The following is a 14,251-nucleotide window of genomic DNA, read 5'->3' on the forward strand; positions in this document are numbered from 1 at the left end:
GTCTTCTTCATGAATTCTCTGAAACACCTTTGGAGATGGCTTATGGTAGAGAAATGAACATTCAATTCACAGGCAAAAGCTCTGGTGGAGATTCCTGAAGTCAGCATGCCAATTTCATATTCCCTCAAAACTTGTGACATCTGTGGTATTGTGCTGTGTGATAAAACTGCACATTTTGGAGTGGCCTTTTATTGTGGCCAGCCTAAGGCACACCTGTGCAAAAATCCTGTTGTCTAATCAGCATCTTGATATGCCACACCTGTGAGGTGGATGGATTCTCTGAGCAAAGAAGAAGTGCTCACTCACACAAATTTAGACAGATTTGTGAACAATATTTGAGAGACATAAACCTTGTGTGTACACAGAAAAAGTTTTAGATCTTTGAGTTCAGCTCACGAAAAATGGGAGCAAAAACAAAAGTGGGGCATTTATATTTTTGTTCAGTGTATAAGCATTTTGCGTCTGCCTGGGCCTTTTCAGTCATTAACCTGTTGGTAATGTTTGTAATGTTTGAAGTGCTGTTGTTGACACTGGTTATTATGTGATGACAGAATAAAGAATTTCATCATTTCATCATCATAATTCATGCATGAAAGGGTTAAACTGTGTGCACAGATGTGAACGTCATGCATGAAAGGGTTAAAGCAGCAATGACTTAACTTCAACATCAGACTCTTCTTTCAAATATTTTGTCGTCTAAAAGAAGACAAACCACCCAACTGATGTCCAGTTCTACATAAGTGGTACCCATACAGAAAAACACAGCTGAGGCGGTTACCATGGTATCCAGGCCAAGAGTCAGAAGCATGAGGAAGAAGATGATCGCCCAGAACGGAGACAACGGAAGTCTGGTCAAAGCTTCAGGATACACAACGAAGGCAATACCCGGACCTGTAACCAACCCAGATACAGAGGTGAGAAGACAACGTATAATCCGTACATCTGCAGACATTACTGATGAACCTGAAGTGACCTCAATCACCCTTTCACTCTGGTTTCTTACCTTCATCTGCTACTTTCTCTATTGGCACCTTCAGCTCATGAGCCATGAAACCAATGACGGAGAAGATGACGAAGCCAGCGAATATACTGGTGGCGCTGTTGGTACACGTCACTATGATTGTGTCTCTGCAGAAAAAGAGCAAGAAAAAGAGACAGAAGAGCAGGATAAAGATAATATCTGTAAGAAACTGCAACAGTGAAAACACAAACATAAGAAAAACTGTCACAGGCTGAAACAAATGTACAGTATTTAGAGATCCAACAGCACCCCCTGGTGGTTGGAATGTATACTGTCTGTTAAAGAAGTGTAGTGCAATGACAGACAGTGTACACAAGGGGGCGCAGTGCTCTTTAAAATAAAATAAAATTTGTATATAATAAAATGCATGATAAAATTAAGCCATATCTGTTTTAGTGGAAATTATTATTATTATTATTATTGTTGTTGTTGTTGTTGTTGTTATTATTATTATTATTATTATTATTATTATTATTATTATTATCTACTTCAGTTATTATTTCAGTTTATCACATACAAACAGCATGGGTGTCTATGTCTCATTGCAGAAAAAAGACTAACACTAGTATTTAAAAGTAGGAAATCAGTATAGCTTTTTCTTTTTTTTTAATCAAATACAAAAATTCATGAATGATTTTATTTGATTCATCAGATTAAGTTGTAACGGAATTAATAAATGAACACTTTTACAGAAGCTGAGGTTGTGCTTGCATTAACTTTTATGTTTTTATCTCAAGGTCATAATTATATTCAATTGATAAACTTGTTTTCTTATGATTACAGGCTGATTTATCTCATCTTTTTGTTTTTATACTTGAGGGAATTTAGGTCGAGATAGTGACATTTGTTTTCCCGTGATCACATGATACCTAATGAGACAAAGCCTGATCAACAAATTAACCATTCAGATGTTCCAAAATGCCTCCCAGAGATGTTTACATCTCAAATCAGCATGAACAGGACATCTTACAGCTGTAGACATGATGCGTCCTAATATTTTTGTTCGTATAGTTTATAAACATCAATATTTCTTTAAAGTTTAATGGAAGATTTTTTTTTTCCTCAGTGAGATGTGAAGAAAGTAGATGGTTAGTTGTGGTAGAAAATTATTATTAACAGTCAGAGCAGGAAAAATGTTTTAAAAATTTAGAGGCAGAACATTTAAAATCATAGTAATGGATAAAAAGAAATAAAAAGTCAGTCTTGAGAGAAATTAACTAAAAACCCACTTCTGAGGCATTTTGGAAGTAAAGATCATTTAAACCAAACTAACCAATGCAATGATATTTATCACAATATAAAACTATATGATGACATTTATCATTATTGTTTTGTATCCCAGACCCCTGTTTGAAAAGAAACACCTGAATTCAATGTGTCCACATACTTTTGTCCATATAATGTATCTTAAATGATCTTCAGATGAAAGATGAATACAAGTTTAACCTGTAACTATGTAAAAAAACAAACAAACAAAAGCAAAACAAAACCCCCCACTAGTTTTACAATTTTACAAGACAGCTGCTTTAATAATCATATTAAGAATTACATGTAATCTTATATTAACTCAGCACAGAAAATCCTATTATTCCATATCAAACAGATCATACCTTATAAAATTAGTTCATCTGAATGAATATGAGTCTCATTGAAGTGAATGAAACCAACGAAACTCTAGATTCCTGTAAAATGTGACATTTACTATCGACATTAGTTGTCTACGGTGACAGTTTCAGTTGTTTTTCCAGGAGAATATTTTACCTTTTGTTTGTTTACCTGTAGCAGTTATTGTGGAATTTATTGTAGGAAGACAAAGTGATGAGACCTCCCCACGCAGCCGACAGAGAGAAGAAAATCTGAGTGGCTGCGTCTTTCCACACCTGAAAGAAAAAACCACAGAAGAAGAAGAAGAAATGCATTAACCCTGAAAGACCCAAACATCCACCACCAACTAAAACCATCTACTAATGTAAATGTTCAGTAACTCCACTAATCTTGTCAATACATGTAAATAATTGGTGTAAAATGCAGTTTGTCATCTTCTCATGGTCATTAGATATGGCCCATTTGGACATTCAGAGGCTCTGTAGTTACCACGGAAACACCGTCATCTTCTACAACACTGATTCATCAGTAAAACCCATGGAGTTGGATCAATGACAGTGGATGGACACGCTGGGTTTATGCTCAGGTATTAATAGATTTTACTGGAAAAGTCACTTTTCTTCAGTTTTCTTTGTTCTGATAAGCTTTTGAATTCACTTTGAGTTTTAATGAATATCTACATAATTCTTATGACTTAATTGAATACAATTTCTTTTTAATGAAAAATGAACTGAAAATAATAATAATAATAATAATAATAATAATAATAATAATAATAATAATAATACATCATGCTTAAATAGCGTTTTTTGATACTCAAAGACGCTTCACAAACAATCAAATCAATACAGTATAATGTTCAATAAAAAATAAGTAAGTAATCGCTAAATTATATAAAAGCTTTACATCAGGTTATGTTCAGTTAAAGGTCAGTATTTCAGGCTTCTATTTATGGGTTTTGTTTTGTTTTTTGTTTTTTGTTTTTTTTTTTGACAAACAGCTCTACTGCTCTTGTTAACTCCTTACCCAAACAATACTTCGAAGACTGTGTCATTAATTGTGATAGAATTTATCTTAATTATAATCCTTAGACTGTCAGCTACATTAGCATGTTATCATTCCTTTGGTACCACATTATAATTATTATAACTGACTCCGAGCTTTTAGGAATGATCAGTAAATTAAATATAGAAAAACACCCCATTTACACTGAAAAATATTATTAAACGACAAAAATGTAGAAAAGGGGGAAAAAAAGTAACAAAATGAACAAAAACAAATAGAATAAAGTCAAATGTAAAGTAAAATTAATAAAAATGAACAACACTAATAAAGAAAATAACAAAATAATACATGTCATGAACAAAATAAGGTTGTAGACACTTGATTTGACTGAAAAAGTCATTTTTTCTTCAGTTTTCTCTGTTTCTGTTATAATAACCCTCAATTTTAATCTGAGCTTTTATGAACAATTACGTGATCAGTGACTTAAATATGGGAAAATGCATGATTTTCACTTGAAAATGCAAAATACAGAGGAGACTGTATTTGAAATCTCTTTGACGGGACATTTTAGAGACAATTTGACAGATTAGTGTTGCTAAATGACGCACATTTTTACTTTTAATTTCATTTTTGCTTTAGTTGGACCATAAGGGATTATCCAAAACAAGGAGCTACTTTATGTTGAAATAAATGTTGGAATGGCAATCAACTAAAGTTCGCCCTCTGACGGGACATGACTGTGTTTTGACCCAATGGTGATAAATCACTTAATAAAGGTTAAATTGATTAAAAATTAAAAAAAAAAAAAAAATCATGGGGGAACTGACACAAAAGCAGCTCTGGGTCTTTATGGGTTAAAAATATTCTCTGATGTGCTGTACATGAGCGTCTGTCTCGTACCTTGGCATCATTCAGCTTCTCCCACTTGGGTGTGATGAAGTAGAGGATACCGTCACCGGCGCCGGGCAGCGTCACGCCTCTGATCAACAGGATGACCAGAACCACGTAGGGAAATGTGGCGGTGAAGTAAACCACCTGGAGACGAGAGCAGATCAGGTGAGGAGGGAAGGAAGGAGGGGACGAGAAAAGAAATGGTAGGGGTCACCGGATCATCCCACTCCTCTGTTTTGTTTCACACTTTGTCACGATGTATTTGGGAATAATAAGAGTTCTTTTAGGTTTAGTAACGTCAGATATTTATGATCAGAAATGTTCCAGCTGCAGCTCAGTGGGAACTGGTAACCTGGATGAACAAACACTGCTACTTGGTGATTGGCAGATAGATGATGGGCGGAACATCAGACCAAAACATTAAATGACAACATAAACATTATTTAGGGGCTGACACTTTGTTTTTCAAATGTGAATATTCTGACTGGACTACTACTGTCAGTGATATCAGTATTTAAAATGAACATGATTCCTTAATGTCTGGTGACATTCAAGGCCATTTTATGATTACTTAGAACTAGTGCTGGGCAGCGATTAAAATTTTTAATCGCAATTAATCGCGTGGATTTCTGCGATTAATCACGATTAAACACATAGTTATATTGGGGGGTTGCCAGCATCAACAGCGTGTATTATCTTTAAGTGATATTTCAGACTGGAAGTGCTCCGGTGATAAAAATAATTCCACATTGCAGTGCTTACAAACTACTGTGTCCTTCTCAACCCCACCATCTGAAGACATTTAAAATGAAAATGACCTTGTAAAAGACCGGCACTTTCCTCCATGTTTATGTCCCCACCAGTTTATTTCCGCTTGTGAGTGGATGACAGGAGTCTTAAGCCCACTAATAAGTACTAATACTAATAAGCCCAATAATATGTGATGTTCAGTTGGTAAAAGCAAGCAAAGCGGGCCCTCTAGTGGTTGGAATAAGTTGCACTACTGTATGTTTTGTACTTGCGGTGTTTCCGTAGCCAGTTCGGACATAAGAAGGAACTAACAGACACGTTTCTTTCACTGTTTGTATGGCCTGAAAAACGTTTGTCTGTGAGTATTTTATGTTCAGTTGTTGTAAGAATGAATAGTATAAAAAATCTCTGATGCGAACCTTTGTCGTTGGATAAAAAGACGTAAATCTGAAGTTAATCTGTAAATGCTAATCGTTAGCGTGTCTATGGATTTTCCCATTCAAGTTAGCATCAAGCTAGCGATCTTTTTCCCATTCATTTAAATGTATAATGCCATGTATATGTACTAATGCAATGAACATAACTGAGACATATTTTGTATGTATGTTGCAGTTTTACAGTGAGTCTCAAGTAAAAGATTCGGACAGAAGTTTTCGGCGTCCGGCTTTTCTTGGGAAACCTGTTGTCTGTCTGCTGAGCTAATCGCTACATGCACACAAGCAAGGGCAAAATAATATGAGTTATAATAAAACGGCATTAACGTGAGATAAAAAAAATTGTTGGCATTATTTAATGAATGCGTTAACGCGGTAATAAAACGTTAACTTGCCCAGCCCTAAAGAGAACATAATTCATACATACAGCACCTTTAAGTATATCTTATATCAAGGCCCAAAGCCAATTCACCCCTTAGCCCTCCCCCTTACCGCTACCCCTTGAAACGGAGCTGCAAGGGGTAGGGGTTGGAATATTCTCCTATGAAATGGGACAACCCTTCCAAACCTGTTACGTCATCAGCAGTCATCGACGTCACTATAAACAGATGCGACAACTTTGTTTCCGAAAGTATTCCCCATGCTGTCAGCAGCTGTAACCGTCTCTGTTCCATGAGCTTTGGTCACCTGTTTGTGGCTATAAACTATAAACTGCAGAAATGTGATCTATAACACATTGAAACGCCATTAAACGGTCGATCAAATGATTACGTTGTTTACCAAGAAAATACATACATTTGTGTGTTTCTTTCGTCACATTGCTGCACTTTTTGCTGTGTTTACCTCCATCTTACCAATGATTTGAACAGAATTATGGGAAATTTCTCCTACCTCTCCATTCGTAGTGTGGTCTTGAAATATATCTGTTTCGAGGACTATACAGCCCTCCCCCTTAGCCCTTCCCCTCCGTCTAATCGAGAATCAGGACAACACTACCCCTATCTTGTATTTTTATCTATAACTTTATACAACACTTTGGATACTTTGCGTTGTTTTAAAGGTGCTATAGAAATAAACTCTGACCTATCTAGAGTGGTTGTGTTGCGTTACCTTCCCCGATGACTTGATTCCTTTGGCTAAGGAGGCGTAGACGATGAGCCAGGCCAGGAAAAGGCAGCCCGCAAGAGGCCAGCGCAGGTCACCTGGATATTCAATCCCTTTGGAGATGTGCAACACATTGTACCTGCAGATGGGATGCACACAGCAATACTCAAAACACAGAGACACAAATACAGTATCACAGTATGACTGTACGTTATAATCTCAAGATAACATTTATTATTTCATTAACTCTTCTTACTCTTGTTGTTGTTGTAATAATGGCTTAATTCATCCTGTTATCTCAAGAAAACTAAAGGTATACTTCTTCAGATAACAAGATAGTTACACAGAAGTTCAAAGTCAATTTTAAAAATCAACAATATATGGACAAAATATTGGGACATGTTGAATTCAGGTGTTTATTTTCTAACAGGGGTTTGGGATACAAAACAATAATGACAAAAGTCACACTGCAAAAATCAAAATCTTACCAAGTGTATTTTTCTCATTTCTAGTCCAAATATCTCATCACACTTAAAATAAGACATAATCACCTAAAGAGGAACTTTTCAGTGAGATATAAGAACTTAATTTTAGACAATAGATCTGGAAAATCTTATTTCACTTACCAAGGTAATTTTCACTTGCTCCATTGGCAGATTTTTTGCTTGAATTAAAGCAAAAAAATCTTGAATTAAGCAAAAAAATCTGTCAATGGAACAAGTGAAAATTACCTTGGTAAGATTTCTTGAAATAAGATTTTCCAGATCTATTGTCTAAAATTAAGTTCTTATATGTCACTGAAAAGTTACTCTTTAGGTGATTATGTCTTATTTTAAGTGTGATGAGATAGCTGGACTAGAAATGAGAAAAATACACTTGGTAATGATTTAGATTTTTGCAGTGCATTATATAGTAAACTTCCATGTAAAAATATGTTCAGAGTTCAATTTAACGAAAAGTTACGCAATCCAATATGGCTGCCCTGTGATGTCACAATATGCAAATTACATGAGTAAATTCATAAACTCAGGGTCATACCCAATGTTTTTGTCATTTACAGCATGACTTCATCTTGAACCTACGACAGAGGATTAGGGCCACCGGGAAAAAAAAATCAAGGTCCAATATATATATGTTTTTAATATTCTGAGAAAAAAGTCAGGATTCTGAGATTAAAGTCAGCATTCTGGGAAAAAAGTCTGTCTTTTTTCTCATAATTCTGACTTTAATCTCATAATTCTGATTTTATTCTCAGAAATCTGACTTTAATCTCAGAATTCAGATTTTTTTTCTCAGAATAATAATAATATAGGTAGATAGATATTGGACCTTGATCTAAGAATTCTGACTTAAATCTCAGAATTCTGACTTTAATCTCAGAATTCAGATTTTTTTTTCTCAGAATAATAATAAAAATATATATATATTGGACCTTAATCTAAGAATTCTGACTTAAATCTCAGAATTCTGACTTTAAACTCAGAATTCTAGCTTTTTTTTTTTTTTTTCTCAGAAATCTAGCTTTAATCTCAGAAATCTGACCTTTTTCCCCAGAACTATATATATATATATATATATATGAATGACATTAATTTCTATATTTTTTCCAGTGGCCCTAATCCTCTTCCATACTAACCACTTCCAAGATACAGCTTTTTGAAAACTTGATATCAAAATTTAACAAAAAAAAAAACAAAAAAAAAACAACCTCTGATGTCTAAATGGCTAACTTTGGACAAACTAGTGGAGAAAACAAAAAGTAAAGACGTCTCTGATCTCAAACCATCCACCTCTTTTTTTTTTTTTCTTTTTTTTTTTTTTAACCCAGATGTCGGTTTTTGCCTGACTCACTTGAAGTACTCCTCGCTGGGGCTGACGTAGGTCTTGTTGCTGTCCGTCGTCATGTTAATCAGTCTGGTCAGGTTCCCCACAGCGTTGGCTGACAGACAGAAGGTGGAGTTCTTGATGGAGGTGATGTTTCTGTCCCGCAGGATGCACGTGTCTGTTCCAATCACAAAACCAACAACAGCGTCAACCAGGAGAGACACCGAGAAGACGACTGACTGACCGAGCCGTCTGTGGAATCAGTCCACGACCACAGTGAAGGGAAGTGAAGTGAACAGATGGTCTGATGTGGAGCAGGAGGAGCAGGAGATGCAAACAGTTACAGCATGTTCACTGGAGTCTGATATCAGCTTTACATTCAATACTTTCACTTTTTAACTCTTAAATACCTCGAGCTACACTAGATAACAGGGGTGTGTATTGGCAAGAATCTGGCAATACCATACAAATCACAATACTTGGATCACGATACGATATATCATGATACTGTTAAATAGGCATTTTTTTCTTTGTTTCTATTTTTAAAGTGTTTATTTCCTGGAAGAATTGAATTACAGCAGAAATATGCACAAATACTAAACACATTTTGATTTGATCACAACAGGATCTAATGCTATATCACCTGTGTCAAAACTTAAATGATGTTTTACAGACATTACAGTTTAAGATCCTGTTCAAATGTTCATACTCTATTAGTTCAGAGCTAACATCAGAACATTATTTTTCTGCAATCACAACAAAGGAACTAACATCTGCCTCTCTCAGACAGTAAAAAGTGCTTTTAGGATGCTTCAAATAACCATTATTTAATTCAACAGTGTTAAATAATAATAAATAAGATATAAACGATAAAGAAAAACAAAAAACAAAAATGAACCTTTGCCATATCTGCATTGGAATAAATACCTAAAAATATCGATACAGTGCTTTTTAATATCGATACAGTATTGCGAAATGAAATATCACGATATATTGCAGAACCAATATTTTCTAACACCCCTACTAGATAATATTCCTTTCTACATAAATATTTATCATAGACGGTCAGTTCAGAATGAAAAGTAAGAAATATAACAGATTGTTTAAAACAGCTAAAAATTACATATCATTAGCCTCATAGCATAGTTACCTAAGTCATACACTATATGGACAAAAGTATGTGGACACGTTGAATTCAGGTGTTTCTTTTCTAACAGGGGTCTGGGATACAAAACAATAATGACAAATGTCAGAATATAGTTTTATATTGGGATAAATATCATTGCATTACATTGGTTTGTTTGGTTTAAATTGTTATGTTTGCTTCCAAAATGCCTCAGAGATGGTTTTCACTTCATTTCTTTCAACATTTTACCTAATACACTGGTCTACAAGTAAAATGCTTCCAGAATAAAAGTAGCTAAACTTTACCAAATTTGAGTCACTGATAAAGAAAAATAAAAGGAGTGATATTTTGCTTTTTTAAATGGAATTATGCATTTTAAAACATTTCCCTGTGGTCTACAAACAACATCTACATCTATAACCAAACACAGTGAAGCAGCATTCAGTTGTTCTGCTCCTCGCCTGTGGAACAAACTTCCTGAATATCTGAGGTCTGCTCAAACTGTCAGCTCATTTAAATCAGGCCTAAAAACATTATTGTTTACTGCAGCTTTCCCTTAAACTCTTAAATAATGTCTTTTAAATGAACTTTAAAATCACATTTTATTGCTGATAATTTTAATGTCTATTTTAATTTTGATGTTTTAATATTTTAACCTTCTCTCATCTTAAATGTATTTTTATGCCTCTCCTGTGATGCTTTTATGTTTTATGTAAAGCACTTTGACTTGTCCTGTACATGAAATGTGCTATACAAATAATAATAATAATAATAATAATAATAATAATAATAATAATAATAATAATAATAATAATAATACATTTTATTTATAAGCACCTTTCAAGACACCCAAGGACACTGTACAACAAGATAAAACAAACAATCCATAAACTACAAAGAAATAAACAGATTAAAACAAATAATTACTATAAAAGAAATAAAGTTGTAGAATGGAGAGTAGAGCTTATGGGGGGTAGGCTGTTCTGAAAAGGTGAGTTTTGAGTCTGGATTTGAATGTGGGGAGAGAACTTGCCTTGCCTACATAAACTGTAAATGCTCTGCTTGGGTCTGAATTCTTCATTAATTCAACTCCACAGGTCTATTTTCAACCCTATTTCTGAGTAATGACACCAGAAAGGTGGTTTGGAGCGCTGTCCCTTTAAATGCACATGAGCCACTTCAGGCCCCGCCCCCTCCAGGTTGTTGACTGTGCTGTTCTGTCCCATTCAACCAGCAACTGAACATTTTAGGAAATCGGTTCAAAGTTTGGACATATTTTCAGTTTTTACTACAACCGCTGCTGCTGATAAACAATTATGTCGTACTCGGAGAAATGTTCGTCTGTAGTCTTGACCTTATATGTGCAAATGTTGTGATGTAACTAGTTATAAAACATAACAAATTAAGACGGAATTAAAACAAGTTGTAGAAATCTACTTGATTTTTGCCAAAACGAATATAATGATAGCTTTGCAGCAGTTGGAGGGTTCAAATTCAAAATGTACGAACTATTAGGGTCCAAATACGCATCACTTTAATATCTATATTTTTCTTTTTTTTTTTTTCTTTTATTCCCTGCACCTTAGTGTAAATAGCTGTATTTTCTGCTCTTTAAATTCTTCAGAGGCTCCATCTTTTATTTTGAAAGCATTAGAGGATAATTGATATTTACTTTCTTAAATTTTGCATTATTGCATTAAAACAAATTTGAACCTAAAGTGATGGAACAATAACAATTATTGATGAATCCATCAGTAGATGTCACACATGACAAATTAAATAAGATGAAAATAGAAGACATGTAAGACATAAAAAGACAAAAATCACACAAAAGAAAAAAAACAAAATTAAAAGTACCTAACAAAACGACACTCGTGTATATGATATGACAAGATGACACAAAACTAAAACACATGTAAAGGGTCTGATTTTGTGATTGAATGCTTATTTTGTTCATTTTATTCATTCGGATTTAATGTCAGTAGAGTTAGTTTCTGCTGTTTTTTTAAATATTAAAATAATTAAGAGTCTCACTAAAGTAAAAGCACTTTGCAAAAACAAATACTCAAGTAGAATTAAAAGTATTCATCCAAAAAATACCAGCTAACCTACTGCATACCTGCTACAATTCTGCCCAAATATTTCATTTGACATGGATGTACCTGGATTTATTTCAACACACAGATGGGTTTTGTCAGGTAAAAGCAAAAAAAAACTGAACATACTTAAAGAAATGTTTGCAAAACTTAATAATTTTTATCAATAAAATCTACTGAAGTAAGATAGTTGAATGGCAATAGTTGAATAGTTGATGGTTGAATAGTTATTGTGTTTTATTGTTCAGTGTGTATCATGTATGTGTTTTCTGTTGTTTGGACTTTGTATGGCTGCTACCTTGGACAGATCTACCTTGCAAAAGAGATTCCTAATCTCAATGAGACTTCCTGGTTAAATAAAGGTAAAATATATATATAAAAAAAAAAAAAAACCCAAACAAACAAAAAAAAAAACATTACACTGAGAATACTCTGACACGTACAGCTCCTTCAACTTAAATGTAACTCATTTAGTTTCAAGTTCAACATGTTATAAATAATGACCTCTAGTGGTGAAGTTAGAGATTGCACCAAACTCAATACCTTCACCGAACACTATTACAATGACTTTAACTTTTAACACAAGCATTACAGTCAGTAGATATGTTTCCATCAGATAGATATGTTTAAAGAAATACCAAAAATATGTAAAATAAATAAATCCCAATTTTGAAAAAGAGTAGTTTGTTTTTTTTTTTTTTTTTGGATAATGGGAAATGAAAAAGCCTGTTTCAGATTACCTGTAAATTTAACTCGTGACTGATGAGCTGATTGATCCCAACATCTTTATGAATAAATTGCTCTTCTTCTTCTACTTGATTTATTACAGTCATGTGTCACATACTCCATATCGCCACCTTCTGACAACATGTCACAGAGCGGCCCGTTTAACATTTGGATTTGTTTTTTTTTTCTTGGAGTTTTTCTGAAATGTACCTCTAATTTCTGTTTGCATTTTATGGAAACGTAACTTTCTTTAGCCCACACTTTTGTCAATTAGTCCATAATTCTTTCACATTTAGATATAGTAGGTGCCACTAATGCACATTTACAATCGATTCTACTATGAGGCAGAAAATGCAAGAAGAGGACGAGCTGAACTCCTGCACAAACATGGAGCAGCACTAATTTTACACTGCATCTCTGCCGTCTAAAACCTTCTATTTCACCCTAAACGTGACATACTGGATCTGCAGGTTTTGAATACATCCTTCTGAGACCCACCAGTGCATTTTTGCCCTTTGTAGGGGACAAGAGTTTCACAGCATTACTTAAAAAAAAAAAAAAATGCTGTCCACTGCTAAGGACATTCCATAAAAAAAATAAAAAATAAAAATGTATTTGGAAAAACTGTTGAAAAAACATCAGGCTATTTCCAATCAAGACGTTTATTTAACCCTTTCATGCATAGTGGTCACTCCAGTGGACAGCTATTCTATAGCTGTTCTCTTGTATATTCATGGATTTTGTTGTTCTTTTCTCTGTTTTTTTTTTTTTACACATATCTTTATTAAAGTTTTAAGACACTACATATCCTTTCTGACATGAATTGGTAACATTATGTAAATCTCTCCTGAGCATAAACCTCCAGAATCACAAGCCCTCTCCATAGTTTTCGCACAATTTATCAGTAAATACATGTTTCTGTGCATCAAAAATTAAACATGTGGTGTCCAGGTGGGTGGACATTTTTGCAACTTCATGAAAAATATGCTCATAAGAATTTTTTTCATTATTATTTTTTTTTTATTTTTAATTTTTTTTAAATTTATTTTTCAGAAGAAAATTCTCAATCACATTGTTTTTTTTCATGCCTAAAGAGGAATAAAAACACTCAGGAAAAAAATTTGATTAAGGTTCTCATAATTTGTGCATGAAAGGGTTAATGTCAAAAAGCCAGAACTTTTACTTGCTTGGGTCTCAGGAGGTTAAGCATTGATTCATAAAAATCCAGTTTAATTCTAATGCAAAACTAGATGTGTAAACTTTTATTACTTTACATGATAACATTATAATCTGTATGAATCTGCAGAAAATCTTCTACCACCTAGGTCTGTCCATAAATTATTTCTTTTAAATTATTCCTCTCTGTATTGTTGCCTACCATTTTCATTTTATTTATCTATAATTTACAGAAACAGGGAAAATGCAGCTCATCTATGACGTTCTAGAGTGAATGAAAAACGCTCTGTACATTCAAATCTGTGCAAAAAAGTTCCTGCACAGACTTAAATGTGCAGATGCTGTGGACAGGTGTGTGTTATTCTGAAAAACACATTTCCTTTCCCTGTACTGTCACTGTTTTATTCAGTAACATCCAATAAAAAAGACCCAAGAAAGAAAAAAATAAATACAGCAGCGTTTTGTTCTTGTCAAACAAAAAAAAAAACCTCGA

General features: G+C 33.9%; 1 protein-coding gene across 1 annotated transcript in view; it reads right to left on the bottom strand.

Annotated features, from left to right (window-relative positions):
• slc6a5 (solute carrier family 6 member 5) overlaps positions 1-14,251 on the bottom strand; it is a 51,504-nt gene that overhangs the window by 30,263 nt on the left and 6,990 nt on the right. The window contains exons 5-10 of the mRNA XM_030126734.1: positions 8,662-8,812; positions 6,817-6,949; positions 4,532-4,666; positions 2,798-2,901; positions 1,004-1,128; positions 779-891 (exon numbers count right to left, since the gene is read on the bottom strand). Of these exons, the coding sequence (XP_029982594.1) occupies positions 779-891; positions 1,004-1,128; positions 2,798-2,901; positions 4,532-4,666; positions 6,817-6,949; positions 8,662-8,812 (761 nt within the window). The remainder of the gene's footprint in view (positions 1-778; positions 892-1,003; positions 1,129-2,797; positions 2,902-4,531; positions 4,667-6,816; positions 6,950-8,661; positions 8,813-14,251) is intronic.

The sequence above is a fragment of the Sphaeramia orbicularis genome, chromosome 3, assembly GCF_902148855.1.
Source record: "Sphaeramia orbicularis chromosome 3, fSphaOr1.1, whole genome shotgun sequence".
NCBI classification, from domain to species: Eukaryota; Metazoa; Chordata; class Actinopteri; order Kurtiformes; family Apogonidae; genus Sphaeramia; species Sphaeramia orbicularis.